Source organism: Pseudopodoces humilis, chromosome 7, assembly GCF_049639895.1.
Source record: "Pseudopodoces humilis isolate 2021_Gansu_Grassland_sample_001 chromosome 7, ASM4963989v1, whole genome shotgun sequence".
NCBI classification, from domain to species: domain Eukaryota; kingdom Metazoa; phylum Chordata; class Aves; order Passeriformes; family Paridae; genus Pseudopodoces; species Pseudopodoces humilis.
This window is the reverse complement of record NC_142206.1, coordinates 8,464,900-8,490,441: the sequence shown is the minus strand read 5'-3', so window position 1 is coordinate 8,490,441 and position 25,542 is coordinate 8,464,900. Positions and strand designations below refer to the sequence as shown.

Genomic DNA, 25,542 nt, shown 5'->3' with positions numbered 1-25,542 from the left:
CCGCGCTGAGGGGCACGTCGAGGCCCCACTGGCTGAGCCGCACGTCACTCCGACCGCCACCCAATACCGCGCTTCGGAAGGCGGGGCTTACCGGCGGGACAGCACCGAGAGCCGCGGGGCCGGAGCCCCGCCCCTCCTGCCGGTCACGTGAGGCCATCGCGCCGCGCCGTCACGCGCCCGCTCAGCGCGGACCAATCGGCTGGCGGCAGGGGCGGGACGGAGCGGCGCTCCCGGCCAATGGGGAGGCGGCCTGGGAGGGCGGGCGCGGGAAGCCGGGAAGGCACCGGCGGGGCGCGGCGGGGAAGAGGCCGGAACCCCCGGGAAGGGACGGGGCAGGGGGGCTGGGGGACACCCCTGCGGGGCCCGTGGGGAGAGACGGCACCGGCGGGGCGGGGAGAAAACAACCGCGGCAGGGGGGGGCGGTGAGGCCCGAGCAGAACTAGCTCGGGGGCGTGGCCTAACCCGCAGGCTCCGCCGGGGGGCGTGGTCTCTTGGCGGGGGCGGGGCCTGCGGGCGCGAAGCCCCCACGTGCCCGCCTGGTGCCGGTCCTGGTCCTGGTCCCGGTCCCGGTGCCGGTGCCATGAAATGTGTCATCGCCGGCGGCAACGTCAAAGGTGAGCGGGGCCCGGGGGCCCAGGGAGTGCGGCATGCCCGGGGAGCCCTGCCTCACCCCCACATCCTCTCCTTCCCAGTCCTCGGCCGAGCCGTGCACTCCTTGTCCCGCATCGGCGACGAGCTCTACCTGGAGCCCACCGAGAGCGGGGTATGCAGCATCGAGGGGGCTGGACGGGAGCTGGGGAGGGCACCTGTGCCCCCCTCCCTCCCGGCAGGCAGTGCCAATACTGTGGCTGTGTCCCCAGCTCTCCCTTCGTGCTGTCAACTCCTCCCGTTCTGCCTTCGCCTCCTTCCTCTTCGCACCCCTCTTCTTCCAGCTGTACGAGCCGGGCAGCAGCGGGCCCGACACAGAGCTCTTCCGATGCAAAGTCCACATGAAGGTGCAGTGGCCTGCCCGGGCCCCCTCAGTGCACCTCGTTCTAGGGGCCCCAGGCAGGTGACAGTCCCTGTATCCATCCCCACAGTCCTTCCTGGGCATCTTCCGCTCGCTGCCCTCGCTGGAGAAGTCGGTGGGGAAATGTCTCATCCTGCTCAAGCCCCGTGCCAGCCGCCTGGTCCTGCAGCTCCACTGCAAGTATGGTGAGTACCAGTGGGGACACGGCCTGGGGGGTGACACAGCATAGCGAGGGACACGCTGGCACCACATCCTGCCCTGCTGAGCTGCTGTCCCCCTGCCAGGTGTCACCAAGACACACAACCTGGCCTTCCAGGAGTGCGAGCGGCTCCAGGCCGTGTTCGACACCCAGCGCTGCGCCAGCCGCCTCTGCGCCCCGGCACGGTGAGGGGGTACACCAGGGGGTGGCACTGGGGTGGGCAGAGTGGGATGAGGGTGGATGGAAGGAGGGACCCCGGCCAGTCCTGCAGGATTTGGGGTGCTCAGCCCCCTCCTGTGCCCCTCAGGGTGCTGACAGAGGCCGTGGTCCACTTTCCCCCGACGCTGGCTGAGGTGACACTGGGGACTGGGCCTGGTGGCAAAATCAGCCTGCGGAACTATGTGGAGGACGAGGCAGGTGAGTCCTGCAGGGTAAGGGGGCCCCCTCCCTGCCTTGTGGTGCCCTCCAGCCCCCCACCCACCCCGTTCCCCCCTCCAGAGCCCAGCAAGACAATGGTGACGGAGCTGTGGCTGGCTGAGGACGAGTTCCAGTCGGTGGCCGTGGCCCCAGGTTCCCACATCACCTTCTGCCTCAAGGAATTCCGTGTGAGTCCCCACCCAAGCCCCCCAGCCCTGTGTCACCCCCTGGCCTACCTCACCCTCCCCTTTGTCCCCAGGGGCTGCTGAGCTTTGCTGAGGCCTCCAACCTGCCCCTCACCATCCACTTTGATGAGCCTGGCAGGTAGGAGTGGTCACCACATCCCCACCCTGTGCCAGCCCTGTCCCTGGCACCCCCTTAGCCCCTCTGTTGTCCCCAGGCCGGTGATCTTCACCCTGGATGACACTGTCCTGGAGGTTCACCTGGTGCTTGCCACCCTCTCCGACCTGCAAAGCAACTCCCAGTCCCCTTCAACCAATGGGTAAGTCCCAGATGAGCCTTCCAGCTGCCATGAGCAGGGAGCAGAGTGAACATTCCCAATCCTGCTCTGTCCCCATCAGTGTGTCCCACCTGCCTGCCCCATCAGATGACTTCCCTGACGACCTGGAGTCCTACATGGCTGCCATGGAAACCAGTGAGGGGGGCTCAGAGGGCCCCCCCAGCCCCACCTTCCCCCTGCGTACCCCCCGGCCAGCTGAGAGTGAACTGGTGGAGGAGGAGGAGGAGGAGGAGGAGGAAGGAGCTGTGCCAGGGACCCCCCCACACAAGAAGGTGAGGGATGGGTGTGCCTGGGGGCATGGGGTGGGCAGAGCTGCCTCCTGATCCCCATTTTTTCTCCCCACAGTTTCGCTCCCTGTTTTTTGGCTCGGTGATGACACCAGGAAGGCCCCGCCTGGCCACCACCCAGGAGGTGCTGGCGGAGGACAGCGATGGAGAAAGCTGAGCCCCGAGTCACTGCCACCCCAGCCTCCATCCAACCACCAGGACAGGCACCCCCCAGTGACCCATTACAAGTTTATTCCTCAAAAAGTCCTCCTGCCCCCCCCTCCGCTGCCACCCCAGGGCTGGGCTCTGGGCTCCAGGCTCCCCCCTCACCCCAGCACTCCCTGCCCTGGGCCTGGATTTGCTTTGGTGGAGCATGGCAGGGGGGGGGCAGGATCCTACAAATAAAAAAACGAGTCGAAAGAAAAGCGACCTGATGCTGGGGCGGGGGGCTGGGGGGCGTGGGCAGCACGGGGGCGGCTCCCAGCTCATTTCTTGGCTTTGGCAGAGTTTCGGGGAGGGGTGACGGGGCGCCCAGCGGGGTTCAGCCCGCTGAACTGCCCATATTTGCCCTTGTTCTTGTCGGCCGGCTTCAAAATCTGAGGGGGAAGGGGAAAAGAAATCAGTGAGCTCCTGCCCCATCTCTCCACTCCCCTGGAGGGCAGAATTCCCTGCAGCCCTCCCAGCAGGAATTGAGGGTGTTTCCCCTCCCTGGGCTCACCTGGAAAGAGCACATGAGTGTCTCATCCACGCTCATCATGGCGCCGGCGTTGTCGAACTCGCCGCAGTAGTTGGGGGCCGAGAAGAGGGTGACGAGCTGGCGCTTGGCGAAGAACTCGTAGCCATCCTCCACCACCTGGAGGGGGCACGGGATTGGCAAAAATCCACCCCCCATGGCCAGTATCCACCTGCCCTGGCAAATTCCCAGTCCCCCAGGCTGAATATCTCTACCAGGGTGAATACTCCCTTCCCTGGAGGACATAAGCCACCACTTGGACAAACACCCACTGCTCCAGGGCAAATATCCATCTCCACAGTGATCATCCAATCGCTGGGGAGGAACAGCCACATCCAAGGGTGACTATTCATCCCCCTGGGGCAAATACTTCGACATCACAACAAATACCCAAATGCTGAAGTAAATACCCAAATCCCAGGGCAAACTCCCCCAGAATTCCAACCCACACACTCCTGGACTGCACATTGCCCTTGAAAAGGAAGTACTCGGGGTCAAACCACCTGACACCCACCGGAGACCCAACCCCAGATGTCCCCAGCATTTGAGGTCCTGATGGTACCTGGTGTGCCCGGCAGATGAGGTCCAGGTCGTGCTTGTGCAGGAATTTGGCCACCACCTCGGCCCCAAAGGTGAAGGAGACCCCACGATCGTTCTCCCCCCAGCCCTGCACGTCCTTGTCGGGGTCAGACCAGAGCAGGTCACAGAGCAGCCCCTGATCCGGGACATCCGTGGGCCGCATGATCCGCCGGATCTGCTCCATCGACTGCAGGTCTGGGGACAGCCCTGTGGGAAAGGGGCACCCCCAGAGCTCAGCACGGAGATCCCACCCATCCTCCAGCCCTCCCAAATCCCTGGGAAGGGCCATTCCCACCTCCATGACAGCAGAAGATCTTCTCATCCACGATGGCGGCAATGGGCAAACAATTGAAGCAGTCAGTGAAGGTCTTCCAGAGCTTGATGTTGTATCTTCGCTTGCCTGTGGGGGACAAAAGGGACTTGGAGGTGTCCCTGGGGACAGCATGGGGATGGGCACGACACGGAAGGGCAGGAGGATACAGAGGAAGGGCAGGAAGACACAGCATGGAGGGAAGGAGGTCACAGGCGCGGTCAGTGTGGGACAACACTGGGAAAGAGGGAGCCCAGGGGTAGCAGTGGGATTTTGGGGAGCACAGCCCAGGCACTCACACTCGTCATAGAAGCCATAGATGCGGTTGATGCTGGCACACTCGTGGTTGCCCCGCAGCAGGAAGAAGTTCTCAGGGTACTTGATCTTGTAGGCAAGCAGCAGGCAGATGGTCTCCAGCGACTGCTTGCCCCGGTCCACGTAGTCTCCCAAAAACAGGTAGTTGCTCTCAGGGGGGAAGCCTCCGTACTCAAAGAGCCTCAGCAGGTCGTAGTACTGCCCGTGGATGTCACCTGGGGTTGGGACACAGGCTGTGAGTGGCACCCCACAGCCCCCCACGCTACCCCATTGCTGCCCAGCAGCCATCCAGGCCTTACCGCAGATCTTGAGGGGTGCCTCCAGCTCCAGCAGGATGGGCTGGCTCAGGAAGATCTCCCGGGATTTGAGGCACAGCCCCCGGATCTCGTTCTCCGTCAGCTGCACGTTCTTCCCCGGCCGCGACCCTTGGACTAGTCCCAAGACGCAGAGAACAGGATCAGGGACCCCCAAGTGCTCCGGGACCCCAACAGCGCCCCAGGAACCCCTGCTTTACCTGCCCCAGACCTCCCTGCCCATATCCTCCAGGCCCCCCAGGCTCAACTCGAGCCCCCAGACCCTTCGTGGCACCCCAATACCCTCCAGTGCCCCCTCCGCGGGGTACAGACCCTTTGGGAACCCCCCATTTCCTCCAGCCCCCTCCCGCGGGGTACAGACCCATTCGGGATCCCCTCCCATATCCTCCACGTCCTCCGGACTCACCTCCAGCTCCCCAGACCCCATGGAGACCCTCCCCAAAACATTTCCCAGCCCTGACCCCCCCCACAAACCACCGCGGCCTAACCCGTCCCCGCCAGGCCCAGGCCGGGAACCCTTCCGCGGCGTGGGTACACGGCCCCAGCCGGCCCCGAGAGATTCCCCGAGAGGAGTGAGGGTATCCCGGTGCTCGCGGGGCGGCGGGAGCGGCTCACCCTCCAGGAGGCGGCTGATGATGGAGTCGAGGTTGAGCTTCTCGGTGTCCGCCATGGCCGCCCGCGCGCCGCCCCGCCCCGCGCGCCCGCCCAGAGCGGCCCCGGCGCGGGTGGCGCCCCCTGCGGTCTCGGAGGACTCAGCGCAGCGCCTCGCGAGCGGGGCTGTCCCCGTGTCCCGCTGTCCCCGTGTCCCGCTGTCCCCACGGTCGGGATGTCCCACTCCGGGAGGGACGGGAAATAGGGGCAGCATGGCGGGGGGCAGACAGCAGGGAGCCACGGCGGTGTCACAGCGGCAGGGGGACAGCCGTGGAGAGGGAACGCGCCTCTCAGGGGGACATTCCGGGAAGGGGAACACCCCGGGAAAGGTGACACCCCGGGCAGAGGGTCATCCCGGGCAGAGGGACATGCCTGGAAAGGGGAACGTCCCGGAAAGGGGAACACCCCGGGAAAGGGGATACTACGGGAAGGGGATTATCCCGGGCGAGGGAATACCGCGGGCAGAGACTGAAAAGGAGAACGTCCCGAGCAGAGACTTCCCTGGAACGGAGGACTTCCCGGGAAGGGGGACGTCCTGGGAAAGGGGACATCCTGGGAAGGGGGACATCCCAGGCAAGAGAGCAACCCGGGGGACATGGGGGACAGGGGGGACATGGACTCGTAACCTGGGCCTGGGGGCACAGGGATAGAGAGGGAGAGGGAGGGGAACAGCCTCGGGATAGATAGGGGTTCCCGGGACTGCCAGGGGACAGGAGGGAACACGGAGGGAACCGGGGATCCGCATCCCGGTCCTGGGGGCACAGGAACAGTCTGGGGACACGGGAGGACACGAAGGGATAGGATGCTTGGCAGGGCTCAGGGATATCCCCACCCGGGGATTCTGGGGACACCGCGGGGAGCAGCACCGGGCGGTTGCCGGGAGACTGTTGCCACCCTGAGGTCCCAGGGGACACCCCGATGGCCGGGATGCCACTGAGGACGGGGTGAGGGTGACACATTTGTGCCACAGCTCGTGGAGGGTGGCAGCGTCAGGGATGGGGTCTCGCCTGTCCCCTGTCCACAATGGCTGTGCCATGCCATGCCATTCCCTGTGTGCCATCCCCTGTGTGCCACGCCATGCCATTCCCTGCGTCCCGTTCCATGCCGTGAGGGAAGGTCGGGAATAGCTCCCGGGGCCTGACCTGACATTTCTGCTCCGCGGTGTCAGTTTTACACGGGGCCCCGGGTGACCCCGGGCTGGCCCCGTCCTTTACCCCGGTCATTTGTCCCCTACCCCCGTCCCGATCCTTGTCCCCGTCCTTTGTCCCGCTCCCTATCCCAGTCCCTTGTCCCCGTCTCCCAGCGGTGGCACCCCGGCCTCGCCACCGTCTGCCCCGCTGTCCCCTTCGTCCTGCCGCCCCCTTCGGTGTCCCGGTCCCCCCGGTGTCCCCGGTCCCGCCCCGCCCCGCCCCGCCCGAGCAGGACACGGCGCCACCGCCGGGACCGGCGCGGGCAGAGCCGCTGCTGGGGCCGCGACAGCACCGGGACCGACACCGCCAAATCCCGACAGAGCCCGACACCGCAGGGATCGGAGCGGGCAGAGCTGCTGCCGGCTTCGACAACAGCAGGACACACCGACACCGACAGACACCCGCACCGACACCGCAGGTGGGTGCTGGCAGCAGTGGGGGGATGTGGGTGGTTTTGGGGGGTGCTGGTGGCGGGGGGCGGGAGCAGTGGGATGGGGGCCGGGGTGTGTGCGCACACCTGTGACAGGGTGCAGGTGACAGGACAGGCGACAGGTGGGTGATGATGTTCATGACACGGTGCGGGTGACAGGGTGCAGGTGGCAGTGCGGTGGCATTGGTGCAGGTTATGGGGTCTGGGTGGCAGTGCGGGTGACAGGGTGCGGGTGACAGGGTGCGGGTGACAGGTAGGTGATGTGCATGACAAAGTGTGGTTGACAGATACAGGTGACAGTGCAGGGCACAGGGTGATGGTGCAGTGTCACAGCGCGGGTGACGGCGAGGGCGACCATGTGTGTGGCAGGGTGCGGGTGACAGGTGCAGGTGACAAGACCCCTGTGATGGTGCAGGTGACGGTGAGGGATGGGTTGTGGGTGACAGGGTGCACGTGACAGCTCAGGTGACAATGAGGGGGGAGGGTGCAGGGGGAGGTGCGGATGACAGGGAGCGGGTGACAGCGCGTGCAGGACCCTGCGGCTCGGCAGCCGCGCTGGTGTCCCCGTGCCTGCCGGTGGCGGTGACGGTGACAGCGACAGTGACGCCGCGGGCAGCTGGAACTAAGCCGGGGGACGTGCGGGCTGGCAGCTCCGCCACGCTGGGGACAGGGGGACAGGGCGGGGGGGAGGACGAGGGGCGTGCCCAGCCTGGGGACGCGGGACAGGGGGACAGGAGAACCCCGTCAGGCTGAGCCGAGCCCGTGTCCCGCTGAGGCAGCTCGCTAGTGACGGGGACAGGGATACGGACAGGGGTGCCAGCGCCTGGCGCGAGGTGGCAGAGGGGACAATGGGGCTCTGTGTCGCCTAATCCGGGGCACGGGGCCGGGGGTTGGCACCCCGGGGTGGCGCGGGGGGGTTTAAAGGCCAGACCGGCCAGTGTCCCCTGTGCCAGGCGTACCCGAGCCCTCGTCCCCTGCGCGCTCTCAGGCCACGGCTCCCACCCCAAGGTACCGGGTGACACAGCTGTCCCATCTCGGGGACAGCAGCACCACTTCCCAGCTGGGGATGGAGTGGGACAGGGTGGTCCCGAGGCTGGGGGGCGCGGACCTTGAGGGACCCCCGTGACTGGGTTTTGGGGGCTCCTTGTGCCACACCACCGAGCCGTGTGCCCCCTAATCCTGTCACCGGGTGCCGGGCTTCGGGACACCCTGGCTGCCAGCGGGCACCGCTCAACTCCGTGCCTCAGTTTCCCCTCTGTGCTCTGCTCTGCCGGGCACCTACCGGCAGCGAGGGCACCCGGGGGGGGCGGTGGGGACACCTCAGTCCCTGGGTCTGCACCCCCAGGGCACCTTGGCATGCCCGGGATGGGGAGGGGCCCGGCTGTGCTGAGCTGGCACGGGATTACACTAAGACGGAGGTGCCGGGGCCACCGGGGCTGGCACCGAGGGGACAACCTGAGGCCACCGTGACTGGCACCAAGGGGTCAATCTGGGGCCACCAGACCTGCCAGCGAGGGAACAAGCTGGGGCCACAGCGACTGCCACCGAGGGGGTCAGTTTGGGGACACTGTGACTAGCACTGAGGGGATAACATGGGGACACTGGAGCTGGCATCGAGGTGCACCCCAGGAAATGTGCCAGGCTCTGGTGGGTGCTGTAGGACGGGTCCCCCCGCTGGAGCTGAGGTTGGGGCTCCCAGCACCGGCTGGGGGTGGCCGGGGAGGGGTGACAGGTCCCCAGGGAGCCGCGCTGACTCTGCCTGTCCTTCTCTTGCAGCTCCTTTGTCACCAGGATGGTGAGTGGCCCCCGGGTGGGGGGTCCGGGCGGAGGTGGGTGCCCCATCCCGGGATCCCGGCGGTGCCGGGCACTGGCGCAGGGCAGCGGGCAGCGTGGCGTGCTGTGCCCACCCGCCGCGTGACCCCGCGGGGACAAGGGGACCCTTTGTCCGGACCTGGCGGCCGCGGCGGCTGGCACTGCCCCGCTGTCCCCGAGGCGGTGGCGCCGTGCCCGGCGCCCGCAGCCCCCCAGCACCCTGACGCCCCCACCCCACGGGTGGGCAGCGGCGCCCGGTGCCCCTCTGTCCTGTGCCAGCCCCCCCGCGTCTGCCCCACGTCCCCCGTGCCCACCCGGGGTCTGTCCACATGCCAGCTCCGTGACAGCCCCGTGACAGCCCCTTAACCCCACGCCAGCCCCGTGCCACCCCCTTACCCCGGTGCCAGCCCCGTGTCAGCCCTGTCCCTGCTCCCGCAGCTCTCGAAGTCGCAGCCGAGCCCGGAGCGGGTGCCCAGCCCGGAGGAGCAGGAGTGGGCAGGGCCCGAGGCGCTGTGCCCGGGCTGGCTGGAGGACGAGGCCCCCGATGGCGATGTGCCCGGGGACAGCGGGGACCCCGACTGTGCCACCCACGCCTACGAGCGGCTCCAGAGCGCCCTGTGCCAGGAGGGGCTGCCCCCCACGCTGGACTGCTCCGCGGAGCCCCGCACGGGTTGGGGACACGGGGGGCACGGTGCCAGGCTGCCGACACGGGGGTGGCAGGGACTGGGGCGGTGATGGGGGAATGGTGCCAGGCTTGGGACGCGGGGGTGGCAGGGACAGTGTTATGGGCTCGGTGCCAGGCTGGGGACACGGGGGTGGCAGGGACAGTGATGTTGGCGCAGTGCCAGGCTGGGAAAGGGGGATGGCGAGGATAAGAGTGGCAATGGGGATATGGTGTCACGCTTGGGACACGGGTGTTTGGGGGCTCCAAGCCACACTGGAGTGCCAAGGGCAGGGTGGCGTCAGGACCCCCACCGCGGGGCTGTTAACCCAATTCCCCTGGCAGGATTTGGCCCGCTGGACATGACCGTTTGCATCCTGGGCTCCCCCACCCCCTTCCTGCCTGTCCTGCTGGAGGGTGGCACCCGCTGCCCAGGTGGGTGTGGTCCCCTTGTCCCCACCCCGCAAGAGACACCCCTGAGCCAACAGCAGGGGTCCCCACACCTCCCTGTGCTGCCTGAACGGGACTGAGGGAAACTGAGGCAAGGGAGGAGGGTGACAGCAGCAACTCCGTGTCACATTAATCCCAATACACATCAGTACACACCAGTCCAGCAGCAAATGCCCGCCCACCCCCCACCCCGCAGCACCACCCCTATGGGGGGCAGTTTGGGGAAGGAGGTGTGGAGTACTCACCGCCCACCCCCATGCCCACCCGCAGGTGCCATGGTGCTGTGCCTGTCCCCCACCTGGGCCAGCCGGGTGCCATCGGAGACGTCTCCAGGCGCCTGGTCCCTGCTGCTCTCTCGGGGGGTCTCCTTCAAGGTGGGGGGGCACAGCGCCCTGGAGACCTTCGTGCCCCCCCGCCGCGCCAACTACGTGACGGGCACCTTCTCGCCGGGGGACCCCGAGAGTGGCTGGGTGGGCGAGCTGGCCCGTGACCTCGACTGCCCCACGGGGGGCTCGGTCCCGCTCGCCCACCGGCTCGAGGACACGCTGGTCGCCCGCTGGGTGCTGGCGGCTCGCGCCAAGCTGCCTGTGCCCCCCACCCTGGCCTTTGTCCTGGGGACCAGGGGGGACCTGCCTGCCGAGCCCGTGGTCCCCGGCGTGAGGCTGGTGCGGCTGGAAGACCCCCAGGGCCAGCAGAGCCTGGTGCAGGAGGAGGTGGGAGCCTTCCTGGGGGGCACCGCCATGGAGCCCTACAGCCAGGTGGGCACGGGGGGGTGGGTGGTGGTGGTGGTGGCACTGGGGGGCACTGGGGGGCATGGAGATGTGCACGCAGGTGGTGGGGTGGCTGTTAGGGTGGCAGCCAGGTGGCACTGGGGGGCATGGGGTGGCAGGGGTGTGTGCGGGTGCTGGGGTGGTCCAGGGTGACACGGGGCTGCGCGCAGGCGGCGGGCTGGCTCTTGGGGTAGCACCAGGTGGCACGGGGTGACACTGAGGTGCACGCAGGTGGTGGTGCGGCCGGCGGGGTGGCGGTGGTGGGGGACAGGCATCCGCAGCACCCACAGGAAGGAGGAGGGGGCGGCGGTGGCGCAGGCGGTGGGTGCCCGGCTCCGGGGGCTGACGGAGGAGGACAGCGTCCTGCTGGAGGCCATGGTGCCCACCGCCCGCCTGCCCGCGCCCCCCCCACGTAAGGCCCCCGCCCTCGGGCGCCCACCACCCTGGGACGGGGGGGAAGAATCCCCCGGGGTCCCCCGGGTCCCTGCAGCTCTGTCGGACACGTGTCTGTCCCCTGGGGCGGGTGGGTGGTGGCCATCGTGGTGCCCAAAGTACTGGGGCCCTGGGGGAGGGCATGAAGGTCACCCTGGATGCCCACGGTCCCCTGGGTTAGGGTTGGGGGACAGTTTGCCACCTTGGACCCCCTACCCCCACAGATCCATGGGAAGAGGTGGGGAAGATCACCCTGGACCCCCATGGTTCCCTATGGTGGGGGGGAAAGTCACCCTGGACCCCCACGGTCCCCTGGGGCAGGGCAGGGTGTTGGGGTGACCCCTTTTAGATCCTGACCCCGGTCCCGTGGGGCTGGGGATGGCAGTGGCCATGCTGTACCCCTCACTCCCTGGGGCTGGGTTTGGAAGGGGCCACCACGGTGCCACAGGGAGCCCCAAAAGCCCCCAGAGGAGGGGGAGGACGGGCAGGGCCGCCCCGTCCCCGCTTGGCGGCCGTGCCTGCCCTGTCCCTTGCCCCCCAGGCAGCCCAGCCCCGCGGCTGCCCATGGCCCTGCGCATCTGCACCCTCGTCTGCAGGTCCTGGGGGGACCGGCCTCAGCTCTGCCAGGTACAGCATGTCCCCACACCCTGGTGGCTCTGTGTGTGTCCCCAGCCTATGATGGCTGTCCATGTCCCCATGTCCTGGTGGCCCTCTATGTCCACAAGCTATGGTGGCAGTCAGTGTCCCCAGGCTGTGGTAATCTGTGTGCCACACCCTGTGTGCCTGTACATGTCCCCATGCCCTGGCGGTGGCCCTGGGTGTCCCTAACATTGGTGGCCATCCGCACACATGCTTTGGGTCAATGTGTCACCCCACGTCGCTGTGCCCTGGTGGCCGCTGCGTCCCCAGGCTATGTCTTGGCAGCCAATGTCCCCATACCCCGGTGGCAGCCGGTGTCCCCCACACACGTGGATGTCCCCACAGGTGGCCTGCGCCGTGGGACGCGCGGAGAGCCCGGTGCGTCACGGCGCGGCGCTGCCCCAGGGCCTGGACTCCAGCCTGCAGCAGTGGGGGGTGGCGGCCCCCAGCCAGCGACAGGCGCTGGCCACGCGGCTGCGGGAGGCCACCGAGGCCGCCATGGCCGCCCTCCTGGCCACCGAGGCCGAGCTGAGCCCGCAGCAGCGCGGTGGCACCCGTGCCCACACCGACATCCTGGGTGAGCACGGCGCGGGTGACACCGCCGGTGCCCACGGTCACCCCGCGGTGCTCAGCGCGGTGTCACCGTCACCATCCCCAGGCGTGGATTTCCTGCTGGCGTGCGTGGATGAATCGCTAGAGCTGGTGGCCCTGGCCACCAACAGCCAGCGGTGCCTGGAGACCTGCGCGCTGGCCGAGGCCATGGGGCGCGGTGTGGGCGAGCCCTGCGGGGACCTGCCGCGGCTGCTGGCCGAGGCCATGCTCCACCGGGCTCAGTGTCACCTGGTCGAGGGCAAGGACATCCTGCTCATCGGGGCCGGGGGCGTCAGCAAGAGCTTCGTGTGGGAGGCGGCCCGCGACTACGGGCTGAGGGTGAGGAGATCGGGCCGTCGGCGGGCTCAGGGTGGCGGAGGGTGGCACGGACGCGGTGCCAGGGCCGGCCGTCCTCCGCTGACGCCTCTCTGGGGCCGCAGATCCACCTGGTGGAGTCGGACCCGGAGCACTTCGCGGCGGGGCTGGTGCAGACCTTCCTGCCCTACGACAGCCGGGAGCACCGGCGGGACGAGGAGCACGCGGAGCGGGTGCTGGAGCTGCTGCGCTCCCGGGGGCTGCGGCCCCACGCCTGCCTCTCCTACTGGGACGACTGCGTGGTGCTGGCTGCCCTGGTGTGCCAGGGGCTGGGGCTCCGCGGCCCCGCGCCCGCCGCCGTGCGGGTGGCCAAGCAGAAGAGCCGCACTCACCGGCACCTGCAGAGCTGCCGCCGCGGCCGCCCGCCTCCCGCCGCCTTCGCCGTGCCCTGCCGCCGCCTGCAGAGCCACGGCGGCGTGGAGCGGGCGGCGAGCTCCGTGCCCTTCCCCGCCGTGGCCAAGCTGGAGTTCGGAGCGGGCGCCGTGGGCGTGCGGCTGGTGGAGAACGCCGGGCAGTGCCACGCTCACGCCGCCCGGCTCTGGAGGGACCTGCGCGACGACGCCGACCACCCGGGCATCGGGCTGGGCTGGGGCAACGCCATGCTGCTCATGGAGTACGTGCCGGGCACCGAGCACGACGTGGACCTGGTGGTCTTCGAGGGGCGGCTGCTGGGCGCCTGGGTGTCGGACAACGGCCCCACGCGTGTCCCCGCCTTCCTGGAGACGGCGGCCTGCCTGCCCTCCTGCCTGCCCGCCGACCGGCAGGCGCAGCTGGTGCGGGCGGCGCTGGAATGCTGCCGGGCGTGCGGGCTCCGCGACGGCGTCTTCAACGTGGAGCTCAAGCTGGGGCCGGCGGGGCCGCGCCTGCTGGAGATCAACCCCCGCATGGGGGGCTTCTACCTGCGCGACTGGATCCGGGAGGTCTACGGCCCCGACCTGCTGCTGGCCGCCGTGCTGGTGGCGCTGGGCGTGCCGCCGGTGATGCCCGCTCGCCCCGCGGCCCGCACGCACCTGGCCGGGGTGATGTGCCTGGGATCGGAGCACGGCGAGATCCTGGCGGGCGGCGGGGGCATGGAGGCTCTGCGGGAGCTGCACGGCCGCGGGCTCGTCCGCCTCAACCGGCTCTTCGAGGAGCCCGAGGGGGCCGGGGAGTACGAAGAGCCGCTGCTGAGCGTGGCGTGCTCCGGGGCCACGCTGGCCGAGGCTTGCGAGCGCCTGCTGGGGCTCTGCCAGGGGCTGGGCATCGACTCCCCGCGATATCCCGTGGAGCACTTCTTGTCCCACTTCAAATAGCGCCGGGCAGGCAGCGGGGAGAGCGGGGGAATGGGTGCCCCGGCACGCCCCGGCACCCCCTCCCGCCACCCCGCCGCCCCTCCCCGGCATCCCCCTGCCGCCCCGTCCCGCTGTCCCCCCATCCCGTGGCCTGGTACACCATGTCCTGGCACCCCGGTACCGCTCTGGATCCCAGTCATTTGCCCTGCCCCCCGACTGCCTGGCATTCCCTTTCATCCTGGCCTCCCACTCCCTGGCATCACTCCCATGGCAGCCCATCCCCTGGCATCCTGACATCCCATCCGCTGGGATCCTCCTATTAACCTGGCACTCCATCCCCTGGCATCCTGAAACCCTTTCTCCCGGCACCCCCCCACTACTCTGACACCCCAGTCCCTGGCATCTCCCATGTCCTGGAATCATATTCCCTGGCATCCCTTTCCGTCCTCGCACTTCACCTTTCCATCACACTGACACCCTAAGATTCCCCCTCTCCCAGTCCAGGCACCACCATCCCCCCTGGCATCCCTCCATTACCCCAGCACCCCATCCCTCTGCCCTAGCACCCCATTCCCTGCTTCCCAACATTGCACCCTTTCTCCCCTGTCCCTCCCTGTCCCCTCTGCCCTGTCCCTACAGTCTCTACCCTCAGTTCCCCCTGTCCCTGAAGCTGGGGGTCCCATGCATGGGACATACAGGAGGACACTGACCCCTGCTGAACCTGTGCCGACCTCGGGGGACACAACCAGGACTTGCCCCCAGGCACCCAGGCCACCCCATGAGAGCAGCAGGTGAAGCTTGGTGTTGGCACCTGCTGGCATGGGGAGACCCTACAATAACACACCATTATGGGGAGATCCCATAATGACAAAGAATTATTGGGACATCCCATACACAAAGAAACGTGGGGAGACCCCACAATAACACACCAGCAAGGGGAGACCCCACAGTAACAGACTGACATGGGGAGACCCTACAATAATAGACCTGCACAGGGAGACCCTATAATAACAAAGGGGTACCCAGGGATTCCCTGGAGCAGCTCAGAAAATCCTCTGGGAAGAGACTTGTCTGGGAAACCCATGTGATATAGGGCTGTCACTGGGGTGGCCCTACAGGAACAGCAGTGACTCTGCACTAACGCCCAGCCCCTGTAATGTCTGAGATCCTACAGTAGCACCAGACACCCTACAATAACACAGAGCCCCTGTAGTGCCCCTGACCCTACAATAACAGTAGTGACCCTACAGTACACCCAGATCCTACTGCCCTCACAGCCCTACAATAACACCAGAGATCGCACAATAACAGAGCCTGAGAGCCTGCAATAACACACAGCCACTTTAGTGTCTGAAACCCTCCAATAAACCCCAGTCCCTGTAGTGCCCCTGACCCTACAATAACACCGGTGACCCTACAATAACACCAGAGACCCTTCAATAATACACGGCCCCTGTAGTGCCCCTGGTCTTGCAATAATACCAGAGGCCCTATAATAACATCAGTGACCCCACAATCACCCCCAGCGACCCGACAATAACCCCAGTGCCCCGCAGCCCCACTCGTGTCCTCCGACGTCGCGGAAACCTCGCGCGGGATCTCTGACGTTCCTCTGACGTCACGGCGGCGCCGCTGACGTCAGCGCGGCGCAGCGGGGGCGGGGAGGGGCCGGGGACCCCAGTAAAGGCTGTGAGCGGCCGCGCTGCCTCTGTCGTGTTCCCTGCGCCACCCTCGGGGACCCCCTGTCCCCGTGTCCCCCGCGCAGGGGACATCCCGGTGACGCGCGGGCGGGAGGGGCGTGGCCGGTGGGAGGGGCGTGGTCGAGGGCGTGGCCATCGTCGCGGGTTCCCCGGGGCCCCGATAAGGCGGTGACACGGGGGGCGTGGCGGGGGCGTGACCGCTATTGGGGGTGTGGCCATCGGGGCGGGTCCCCGGGGGTCCCGGCAGGGCGCCGTCATGGCGGGGGTGTTCGACATCGACCTGGAGACCGAGGAGGGCAGCGACGGGGACGAGCCCGAGCTGGGCGCCGTGAGCCGGCAGCGGGGCGCGGGGGGGGCACCGGGGCTGCGACCGGCGGCGGGGGCTGGGGCGGGGGGAGCCGCGGGGACGGGGGGCACCGGGAGCGGGACGGGCGGTGGAGGCGGTGAGCGGCACCGGGGCGCGGTGGGGACAGCGGGACCGAGGGTGTCGGGGGTGCGTGGGGTCCGCTCGGTGCCGGGAAGGGCGGGCAGGGGCTTGGGGGGACAGCGACAGGGGCAGTGACAGGGTGCCGCCAGTGGCGGGACACGGGTGTAGCCGGGCTGTCCGCGGGGACGGGGCGCCGGGGCACCGCGGGCAGCCGCGGATCCCGGGTGGGCAGCGGGCGGCTCCCGCTGGGCAGGGCCCGGCCTCGGCCCCAAAACATCCGGCTGGGCCGGCTCGGCGCTGCCTCGCCCCGCGCTGCCGCGTCCTGCCCGTGTCCTGCCCGTGTCCTGCCCGTGTCCTGCCCGTGTCCTGCCTGCCGGGGCTCCCCTCCTTGCCGTGTGTCCCCTACCTGCCGCGGGTCCGCTCTCTGCTGTGTCTCCCCTTCCTGCCCTGTGTCCCCTCCTTGCCATGCGTCCCCTTGCCTTCTGCTCCTCGCTTGCCCACCACTGACCGCGAGTTCTGTCCCGCAGGACATGGAGCTGGAGCCACGGGGGAACGGCCTGGAGTAAGTGGGGGACAGCTTGTTTGGGGGTAATGCAGGCAGGGGACAGGCGGGGGGCTGTCCCTGCTCACCCCCTTTCCTGCCAGGCCGGTGGGACACTATGAAGAGATCGAGATTTCCGAGAGCAGCGTCAACAATGGCCCCGAGCACATCGGCCCCCACTGCTTCGAGCTGCTCCGCGTCCTGGGCAAGGGTGGCTACGGCAAGGTGGGGACACGGTGGGGCTGGGGGGCTCTGGGGGGATTCAGTGCTCCCTGATGGCGCCCCCGACCTTCTCTGCCTGTCCTTCCAGGTGTTCCAGGTGCGCAAAGTGCAGGGCACCAACACGGGGAAGATCTTCGCCATGAAGGTCCTGAAGAAGGTAGGGCCGCCCCGGCCCCCCCAGCCCCCCCGGGGACCCCCCCCGCTCACCGCCTCCCCCCCAGGCCAAGATCGCCTGCAACGCCAAGGACACAGCGCACACCCGGGCAGAGAGGAACATCCTGGAGGCCGTCAAGCACCCCTTCATCGTTGACCTCATCTACGCCTTCCAGACGGGCGGCAAGCTCTACCTCATCCTGGAGTGCCTCAGCGGTGCGGGATGGCTCGGGGGTCCCGGGGATAACTCCAGGGAATGGCTACAAGTTGTCCTAGGGAAGGCTGGAGGGGTTCCAGGAATGGCTTGGGGTGTCCAGGGATGGTTAAAGCTTGACCTGGAGTGGCTGCAGTGTCCAGGGAGGGTGTCCAGGGATGGCTCATGGGGTCCAGGGTGGTTCAGATACTCCCTGGGAGTGATTAAAGAGTGTCCAGGGATGGCTCAGGAGGGTCGCTCTCGGGCTCTCTGTACAGGTGGAGAGCTCTTCATGCAGCTGGAGCGGGAAGGGATCTTCCTGGAGGACACTGCCTGGTAGGGATGTGGTGATGGTGGTGGTGGGTGTGGGTGGGGTGGTCACCTGAACATCGCTCACAGCCTGCCCCAATCCCGCTGCAGTTTCTACCTGAGCGAGATCACGCTGGCACTAGGTCACCTGCATTCCCATGGGATCATCTACCGGGATCTTAAGCCAGAGAATATCATGCTCAACAGCCAAGGTGGGTTTGGGGGGCAAACTGGGGAGTTTGGGGAGTTCTCTGGGGGCAGTGCTGAGCTCCCCACATCCCTCAGGTCACATCAAGCTGACAGACTTCGGGCTGTGCAAGGAGTCCATCCATGACGGAGCCGTCACCCACACCTTCTGCGGCACCATTGAGTACATGTGAGGTGGATGCAGCACTGGGGGGAATTTGGGGGGTCTTTTTTGGCCTCCCATCCGCTCAGGGCCCCCCCCACACCCCCCAGGGCCCCTGAGATCCTGGTGCGGAGCGGGCACAACAGGGCGGTGGACTGGTGGAGCCTGGGCGCCCTGATGTACGACATGCTCACCGGATCGGCAAGTCCCACTGCTGCTCCTTCCTCCCTGGGAACTGGGGGGGCATCCCGGGGTGCCTGGGGGGCTGACCCCGTGCCTTTCTGGTCAGCCTGGCTCTTCATGGCCCCCCGGTTCCCCCCACAGCCACCGTTCACCGCCGAGAACCGCAAGAAGACCATCGACAAGATCCTCAAGGGGAAGCTGGTGCTGCCGCCCTACCTGACACCCGATGCTCGTGACCTCCTCAAAAAGGTCCTCCCCCCTCCCCCCAATTTTCCCCACCTCCCCCCATGTGGGTCCTACCCCCATTCCCATCTCTATCCCTATTTCTCTTCCAGTTCCTCAAGCGGAACCCCAGCCAGCGGGTTGGGGGGGGCCCCGGTGACGCAGCCGATGTGCAGGTACAGGGGTGGGCAGGAGGTGCCAGAGACACCCCCCAAATCCTGCCTGACACCCCAAATCCCACAGAAACAGCCCTTCTTCCGCCACATCAACTGGGAGGACCTGCTGGCGCGCAGGCTGGATCCCCCCTTCAAACCCTGCCTGGTATGGGGGCCTGTGGGGGGAGGCTGGGGATGTTTTGGCGGGCCCCGTGAATGCAGCCGCTGTGTTCCCCGCAGCAGTCAGAGGAGGACGTGAGCCAGTTCGACACCCGCTTCACCCGCCAGACCCCCGTGGACAGCCCCGACGACGCTGCCATCAGCGAGAGCGCCAACCAGGCCTTCCTGGTAGGGGGGGGCACAGCTGTGGGGGGGACCCCCGGCACCCCCAGGCCCCCCCACTGACACCCCCAAACCCGCAGGGTTTCACCTACGTAGCCCCCTCCGTGCTGGAGAGCATCAAGGAGGGGTTCTCCTTCCAGCCCAAGGTGCGCTCCCCCCGGCGCCTCAACAGCAGCCCCCGCACCCCCGTCAGGTACTGGGGCACAGGGGGGTCGGGGGATGCTTTGGGGTGGGGGGCTTTGGGGTGGGGGGCTTTGGGATGGGGGTTTCAGGGTGGGCACCAAGGTGGGGACAGGGGACAGGGCTGGGGTTGCAAGGGGTGGGCGCATAGAGGGTGGGGAGACTCTACCTGCCCCATCCTGGGAGTACCGAGAGACTGTGTGGGCAGTGGGGTGAGGGTTTGGGGTGCTTTGGGGTGAGGGAGTCAGGGTGGGCCCCAAGGCAGAGAATGAATAGTAAGGGAGGTTCATGGAGTATGGGGGGAGTTGGTGCCTCCGGGGGTGGGGAAGGAGCTCTGTGGACACTGGCTGCCCCTCTTTCCTTGCCCTCCCTGGGTGCCCCACTCACCCCCTCATGTGTCCCCCCCCCCAGCCCTGTGAAGTTCTCCCCCTTCGAGGTGTTCAAGCCAGTGGTGCCAGGCGACCCCATGGAGTTGGGGGCCCCCCAGCCCCCCCCGCCCGAGGGCACAGCCCCCCTGCCCATCAAACCCTCGGGAGGGGCCAAGAAGCAGAAGGGGGGCCGGGGTCGGGTGCCCAGGTAGGGGTGGGGAGGGTGGGGGGTTTTGAGGGGGGCCTGGTGCTCCCCATGGGATGGGGGGGACCCCACGGTGCTGCTTGTGCTCCGGGGGGCTCTTCCCCTCTGGCACAGCCCCTGTCGGCCAGGTTTGGGGGCACGGCGAAAACCCCCAGGGGTGTGGACCCCCAGGGAGGTGCCCATGTGGGCGCGGCTTTTTGGGGTGTGGCCCCTCTGGGGGCACAGCCTTTGGGGTGTGGCCCCCTGGGGTGTGGCCCTGCTGCTGGATGTGTGCCAATTAAAGGACTTGCTGAGGCTGTGGTGGTCCCTGTGCTGGGGCTGGGGGGGCTGGGGGGGCCCGCTGGGAGGGTGGGGGTGTTGTCCCACCAGGGAGGAGCCAGGCTCCACCCCCGTGTGATGCCCCGCCCCTTTTCAGGCTCCTCCCACCCACCACACCCGTCTCTTGGCTCCACCCACTTCTCTACAAGCCACGCCCCCTGATCAGGTAGAGCTGCCCTTTTATTGGTCAGTGCTCAGGTCCCTGCAGCCAATCAGGAGCCTCCGCTGGGGGCAGGCAGGGGACAGAGAAGGGGTCCCCTTGCTGGCAGGGCGGTGACACTACAGGGCGGTGACACTGCAGGGAGGTGACATCCAAGGATAGTGACGTCAGGCCGATGATGTCACAAGGCAGTGACGTGTGGCCGCGCGTCCCCCCAGGCCGCTGTCCCCGAGAAGGCGTGCAGGTCACTGAGCAGGGCCTTGGCGCTGCCCCCCGCCGCCTCCCCCTCACTCAGGAGGTTCTCCCCGCCCTGTGGTGCTGCCTCGGCCTCCTCCTCATCCTCCTCCTTCTCATCCTCCTCCTTCTCATCCTTCTCCTGTTCATCCTCTTCCTGTTCATCCTCCTCTTCATCCTGCTCCGGCCGCCGCTCCAGGCTCCAGGGCATCAGCTCTTCCTCCTCGTCCCGCACGGTCACCCCCCCGTCACCGTCCCCGAGGGCCACGGCGGGGTCCTCCGGTGAGCGCAGCCGGTGCCACCGTCCCCGCAGCAGCTCCAGCGCCCGGCGGCCCAAGGGCCGGGGGTGGTAGCGGCCGGCCGAGAGGCGGCACAGGTGGTGCCAGGCCAGCGCCAGCCCCAGCGCCAGGCACAGCAGGAGACCCAGCAGGGCGGCCACCGCCCGGTCATTGCGGGCCCCCGCGGGCTCCCCGGCCGCCGCCGGCCCCGCCAGCGCCAGCAGCACCGGGTGCCACCGCGGGCCAGCCTGCGGGTGAGGGCAGCGGGGTCAGCGCCTGGCACGTGCTTTCCCGGAGCTGGGATGCAGGGAAGGGCCGGGGCAAAGGGCGGCAGGGACAGGGGACAAGGTACAGGAGCAGCGGACAGGGCCAGGGAGGGGGAGGTGACCCCCGGGGACGGAAGCCGTGGGTGGCGGGTGCAGCAGCACCTGCAGGTGCTGGGGGAGAGGAACTGGGTCCTGCCACCCTACATGGCTGCACAGCCTCTCAGAACCCCTCGCCCCTGCGCACAGGGCTGCAGCCCCATAGCACCCCCTACCAAAGCTCCAGAACCCCCCCAAACTCGGCACTTGCCGTCTTCAATGTGGCTGCACAGCCGCCAACCCCACACCCATACCTGACCCCCCCCAAGCCCACCGTGCTCCCCTGAACCCCCCTCCTTCCCTCCCAACCCCACTGGGCTCCCCTTATCCCCCAACCTTTCCCCCCGACATTCCATACTCCCCTTACCTTCCCACTCTCCCCAACCTCACCCCGGTTCCCTACTCCTGACTCTCCCAGCTCCCCAGTCTCCCACCCTGCCCGGTTTTGGGGTGCTCACCATCAGTGGGTGCAGCCAGAGCCGGTCCCGATGCTGCGGGCACGCTCTGAGATGGGGGAGCCCCCCCCAACTTCCTGCCCCCGTGCAGCGGATGTGCCGGAGCGGGGGGAGGCCGACTGCTACACCCCCCTCACCCCTGCTACCCAAAATGCCGCCCCATGCCACCCCACTTCCTGCCAAGGCGCTGATCTCCCGCCCGTGACTGCTGCGCCTTCCTGCCCCCACTTTGTCACCCCCCAGGTGGCCCCTGCAACCATCACTTTTCTTATAAATCCTTTATTTGGAGTGAAAATATAGTTTTTGACCCTGCACTGGAATGGAGATGGGGGACACAGGAGGAGGGGAGGAGAAGCCCCCAAAATATAGGGGGGACAATATCTCACAGTTGAGGAAGGCAGATCATGCCCTGCCCCATAGAAAGGGGGGAGACCCCACACAGGGATTGAGGGGTGCAGGGGGTAATCTTTGATCCCAGGAGCAATTCCCCAGCCCGAGGAATGGGGGCAAGGTTAGAGAATGGTCCATGACTTGGGGAGGCAGCACCCAGTAAGGCAATGGGGGAAAGTGGGGAGCTGCCAGAGGGGCGGCCAGCCCCACAATGGGAGAAGGGCCCGGAGCGGGGCAAGGGGGGCACCCCAGTGGGGCGAGATGGTTCAGGGGGCTCCCTGGGGTGTAGGCGTGGTCCCTGGGGCGGTGGTCCCCGATGGGTCCCTACACGTGGCCGTTCTCGAGGCGGCTGAGCTGCTCCTCCAGGCGGGAGATGCGCTGGCCCTGCTCCGCCACCAGCGCCCGCAGCGCCGCCACCTCCTGCAGCACCTCCTCCAGACGGCCCCCCTGAGGGACAGCCCCGTCACACGGGACACGCCCGGCAGAGCCACACCCACTCCCCGTGGCCCCACCCACCTGCCACACCCACCCCGTTCACTGCCCACCAGAGTAACCACACCCACCCCACAGCCCCACCCACACCGACCGCACCCCTCTCTCCCCTTCCCCCTTTCCCCCTTTCCCCCTTGTCCCCCGTACCGTGGCGTTGCCGGAGCCGAGCACTGGGGGGGCACTGAAGCGAGTGGACGCAGGGGCGGCAGGGGGCGTGGGGGGTGGCGTGGTGGCCCCGGTGGCGGAGGTGGCGGTGGCGCGGCTGTCGTGGAGCAGCGTCCGCCGGCTCACCTTGAGGTCCCGCTGCTTGCTGGGGACATAGGCCTGGCGCAAAGACACCAGCACGGGCCCCGCCGTGCGCCCCGCTACCCACTCCTCTGCCTCCATGGCCGCCTCGGGGCCTGCCGTGTCCGGGTACAGGTCATCCTGGAACAGGTCCGACTGCCCCCAACAGTGTCAGAGGGGTGGCGTCCTCAGGGCGACCCCCAGAGAGACGCCATGGGGACACAGCCTCACTGGGGACCCCCCATTGCTCCCATGTCCTGCTCAGGGACCTCATACGCAGACCCCACAGGGAACCCCATCCAGCCTGATTAGGGACCCCTTGCCCAGGAACCCCACACAGCCCGCAGTCCTGCCCAGTGACCCCTCTCAGACCCCCTGAGGACTCCCACCAGCCGTACTAGGTGCCCCCACCCCACATTCCCCTATCCCCACCCTGCTCCCATCCCCACTGACCTTCCTTGGCACGGTCATGATGATGGGCTCACACTTGCGCTCATGCAGCTTGTAGAACCTGCCAGGGGAGCAGAGGCGTCACAGACGGTTTTGGGGGGGGCTGGGGGGGGGTCCCTCACCTCGTCCCCCGTGTCCGCGTGCCCACCTGGCGATCTCGCACTTGCTGACATCCAGCCCGCGTTTGGGCATCCAGCCCATTCCCCGCTGGGGCTCCTTGCTGGTGAAGGTGTTGAGGAAGTGGATGTAGGGCGGCTCCTCTGTGATCTCAAAGTACCGGATGCTCGAGTCCCCCTGGGGACACGCTGTGTCAAAGCTGGGGGGTCCCTGGCTCCGGGGGGGCCACCAGTGGGGTGGGGGCCTCCATACCTTGCCGCAGACATAGACCACGTTGGTGTCGGGGTCGTAGAAGGGCAGCAGGGCCCCGTTGCTGGAGTCCAGCTCCTGCAGCCCCATGGGCTCCTCCAGGTTCTCCTGGGGTGGGATGAGGTGTCAGCCACATGGGGGTCCCCAAAATGGTCCCGGGGGACCCCTGGGGTGCCACTCACCATGTCCCATAGCGCCAGCTGCCGCTCGCTCATGCGGCTGAAGCCGGTGGTGAAGATCTTGCCGTCGGCCAGGAAGATGGCGCGCATGGGACGGGCCCCCTCGTGTGCCCGCTCCTTCTCCTGGGGGGCACGGCTGTCACCGGTGCCTGCAGCACCCCGGGGACAGGCACAGAGGGACAGGGGACAGCGGGGAGAACCAGGGGACAAGGACACCCACAGAACACGGGACAATGGGGTGCACCAAGGGACAAGAGCAGGGGATTCCCCCCAAGAACCAGTGCAGGGCAGTGCCCTGGTGACACAGGCCCCCCGGAGGGGTGGGGACACTCACGGCCACCACGGTGCCGCGGCGGGGGTCGATGACACGGATGCTCTTGTCCTTGCAGGCGGTGCAGAAGCGGGAGCCATCGCGGCTCCAGCTGACGCTGTAGATCAGGTCGGGGTGCAGCCCGTCCAGCCGGTACAGCTCCTCCGCCGTGCCCACGTTCCAGATCAGCACCACGTTGTCACAGCCTGGGGAACATGGCAGGGGTCACCTCGGCCGCGTGGCACCCCTCCCCGTGCCTGCTGTGTCCCCCCGTACCCGCGCTGAGCAGGACATTGCGGGCGGTGGGGTGCCAGGTGACGATGCCAACGCGCTTCGAGTGGCCCTCCAGAACCACTACCGGCTCCGTCAGCGGCTGGCTCAGACCGTTCTCTGGGATCTGCCACACCTGAGGGGACAGAGGGGACAGTGAGTGAAGCGGGGTGACCCCTGCCAGCCCACCAGGATCCCGGGCCACCCCTCACCATGACGGTGCAATCCTCGGAGCCGCTGGCGATGACATAGTCGTTGTGGGGACACCAGTCGATGTCGAGGACGGGGCCCGTGTGGCCGCACACCGTGGGGTACGACTTGTCAATGCGTCCAGTCTGGGGACAAAGTGACGGCGGGGAAGGGGTCACCCACCAGCACAAACCCCCCTTCCCCGTGTCACCACCCTGCTGTCACCTTGTGCAGGGGGAGGACGAGGAAGGCGCCGCCGCCGCTGGCCTCCACGATGATGGCGACGAAGGAGGGGTTGACGGCGCAGAAGGTGCTGTCCCAGGTGACGCGGGACACGCGGATGTCATCGTAGCACTGGTCCGTCTTCACCGGCTGCCCGAACACGTGCCGGAATTTGCTCTGCCGCACCACCTTCCGGAACGACATGGCTGGGGAGCGCCCCCGGCCCATGGTCAGGCATGCCGGGATGCCCCAAAACGGGAGGCGGGACCACCAGGGAGGTGGCCTGGGAAGGGGGTGTCCCCTGAACTGGGTTTGTCACTGTCTTCTACCCCGGTAAAGGGTGGCTCAGCCGCTCTCAGGAGCCAGGAATTGGGGCACATGGCCCTGTCCCTGCCAGCTCCCTGAAGGGAACTCGGGAAGCATCCTAGGAATGGGGGCTCTGAGTGAGACAGGGAGTGTCCCATTCAGGATGGGGACAGGGACAAGGGTGTCCTCCTGGGAACACGGAAAGGGGACGGAAAGGAGGGCAGGGACAGCTCCAACAGATCAGGGGACAGGGGTGGCCCTGCTTTATGGGGTCAGGGATGGGGTCAGGGACGGGGGAAGGGATGGGGACCAGGATAGGGAAGGGGGGGGCACGAATGGGGACAGTGGTGGCCTCATTCTGCATGGGGACAGTGACGAGGACAGGGACAAGGATGGGGACAGGAACAAGGATGGGGACGGGGGCGGGGTCGGGAATGGGGGCGATAGTGGCCACGCTTGGTACAGGAACAGGAATGGGGACAGGGACGGGGAAGGCGATAGGGACGGGGAAGGGGATAGGGTGGCCCCGCAAGGTATGAGGACAGGGACTGGGACAGGGATAAGGGATGGGGACAGGGGCAGGGGGTGGCCCCGCAGGGAACGGGGACGTGGCTGCCCCGGGAAGGAGGATGGGGGTCCCGCGGGGGCCGTGCCCGGCGGCTCGGGACGGGGGTCGGTGCCCGGTGCCGGTGCCCGCACTCACCGGCGGGTCGGTGCCCGGGGCCGGTGCCGGTGTCGGGGGCGGCGGGAGCGGCGGCGGCGGCGGGGGCGGGGCAGGAAGTGACCGGGGCCG

General features: G+C 67.8%; 6 protein-coding genes across 12 annotated transcripts; 3 read left to right on the top strand and 3 right to left on the bottom strand.

The window, feature by feature from the left end:
* The first annotated feature begins 353 nt into the window (after positions 1–353).
* Positions 354–2,836, top strand: RAD9A (RAD9 checkpoint clamp component A). Its single transcript, XM_014257817.2, has 11 exons — positions 354–614; positions 693–763; positions 861–995; positions 1,080–1,194; positions 1,294–1,393; positions 1,516–1,625; positions 1,707–1,813; positions 1,885–1,949; positions 2,026–2,127; positions 2,207–2,417; positions 2,491–2,836. The coding sequence occupies exons 1-11, from the start codon at positions 581–583 to the stop codon at positions 2,587–2,589; spliced, it is 1,149 nt and encodes a 382-aa protein (XP_014113292.2). The 5' UTR covers positions 354–580; the 3' UTR covers positions 2,590–2,836.
* On the bottom strand, positions 2,826–5,362 carry PPP1CA (protein phosphatase 1 catalytic subunit alpha). Its single transcript, XM_005528950.3, has 7 exons — positions 5,278–5,362; positions 4,648–4,779; positions 4,333–4,563; positions 4,019–4,123; positions 3,707–3,930; positions 3,130–3,264; positions 2,826–3,007 (listed from the first exon to the last, which is right to left on the bottom strand). Exons 1-7 carry the CDS (start codon positions 5,330–5,332, stop codon positions 2,897–2,899), a joined length of 993 nt encoding a protein of 330 aa, XP_005529007.1. The 5' UTR covers positions 5,333–5,362; the 3' UTR covers positions 2,826–2,896.
* A 1,336-nt stretch (positions 5,363–6,698) lies between these two features.
* On the top strand, positions 6,699–15,593 carry CARNS1 (carnosine synthase 1). 5 transcript variants are annotated; one of them, XM_005528952.3, is made up of 10 exons: positions 6,699–6,921; positions 8,710–8,728; positions 9,184–9,415; positions 9,752–9,841; positions 10,127–10,614; positions 10,858–11,038; positions 11,600–11,685; positions 12,043–12,274; positions 12,356–12,627; positions 12,729–15,593. In XM_005528952.3, the coding sequence occupies exons 2-10, from the start codon at positions 8,726–8,728 to the stop codon at positions 13,953–13,955; spliced, it is 2,811 nt and encodes a 936-aa protein (XP_005529009.3). In that variant the 5' UTR covers positions 6,699–6,921; positions 8,710–8,725; the 3' UTR covers positions 13,956–15,593. The 5 variants fall into 5 exon arrangements, with proteins under 5 accessions (XP_005529009.3, XP_087914459.1, XP_087914462.1 ...); XM_088058333.1 differs by having other exon boundaries at positions 12,043–12,627; XM_088058334.1 differs by lacking the exon at positions 6,699–6,921 and adding an exon at positions 7,730–7,941 and having other exon boundaries at positions 12,043–12,627.
* A 241-nt stretch (positions 15,594–15,834) lies between these two features.
* RPS6KB2 (ribosomal protein S6 kinase B2) lies at positions 15,835–23,972 on the top strand. 3 transcript variants are annotated; one of them, XM_088057448.1, is made up of 15 exons: positions 15,835–15,962; positions 16,589–16,623; positions 16,707–16,827; positions 16,913–16,981; positions 17,046–17,193; positions 17,449–17,506; positions 17,591–17,691; positions 17,765–17,855; positions 17,939–18,029; positions 18,153–18,260; positions 18,347–18,409; positions 18,477–18,554; positions 18,629–18,736; positions 18,811–18,923; positions 23,842–23,972. In XM_088057448.1, exons 1-15 carry the CDS (start codon positions 15,891–15,893, stop codon positions 23,876–23,878), a joined length of 1,293 nt encoding a protein of 430 aa, XP_087913574.1. In that variant the 5' UTR covers positions 15,835–15,890; the 3' UTR covers positions 23,879–23,972. The 3 variants fall into 3 exon arrangements, with proteins under 3 accessions (XP_087913574.1, XP_087913573.1, XP_014113312.2); XM_088057447.1 differs by lacking the exon at positions 23,842–23,972 and adding an exon at positions 19,322–19,779 and having other exon boundaries at positions 18,632–18,736; XM_014257837.2 differs by lacking the exon at positions 23,842–23,972 and adding an exon at positions 19,322–19,779 and having other exon boundaries at positions 15,888–15,962.
* On the bottom strand, positions 19,964–21,421 carry PTPRCAP (protein tyrosine phosphatase receptor type C associated protein). The gene is made up of 2 exons (XM_088058043.1): positions 21,294–21,421; positions 19,964–20,721 (listed from the first exon to the last, which is right to left on the bottom strand). Exons 1-2 carry the CDS (start codon positions 21,294–21,296, stop codon positions 20,143–20,145), a joined length of 582 nt encoding a protein of 193 aa, XP_087914169.1. The 5' UTR covers positions 21,297–21,421; the 3' UTR covers positions 19,964–20,142.
* On the bottom strand, positions 21,554–25,538 carry CORO1B (coronin 1B). Its single transcript, XM_014257831.2, has 11 exons — positions 25,453–25,538; positions 24,447–24,649; positions 24,245–24,367; positions 24,039–24,168; positions 23,787–23,968; positions 23,456–23,575; positions 23,277–23,381; positions 23,056–23,201; positions 22,911–22,968; positions 22,320–22,613; positions 21,554–22,127 (listed from the first exon to the last, which is right to left on the bottom strand). Exons 2-11 carry the CDS (start codon positions 24,645–24,647, stop codon positions 22,005–22,007), a joined length of 1,482 nt encoding a protein of 493 aa, XP_014113306.2. The 5' UTR covers positions 24,648–24,649; positions 25,453–25,538; the 3' UTR covers positions 21,554–22,004.
* Between the last annotated feature and the right edge of the window lie 4 nt (positions 25,539–25,542).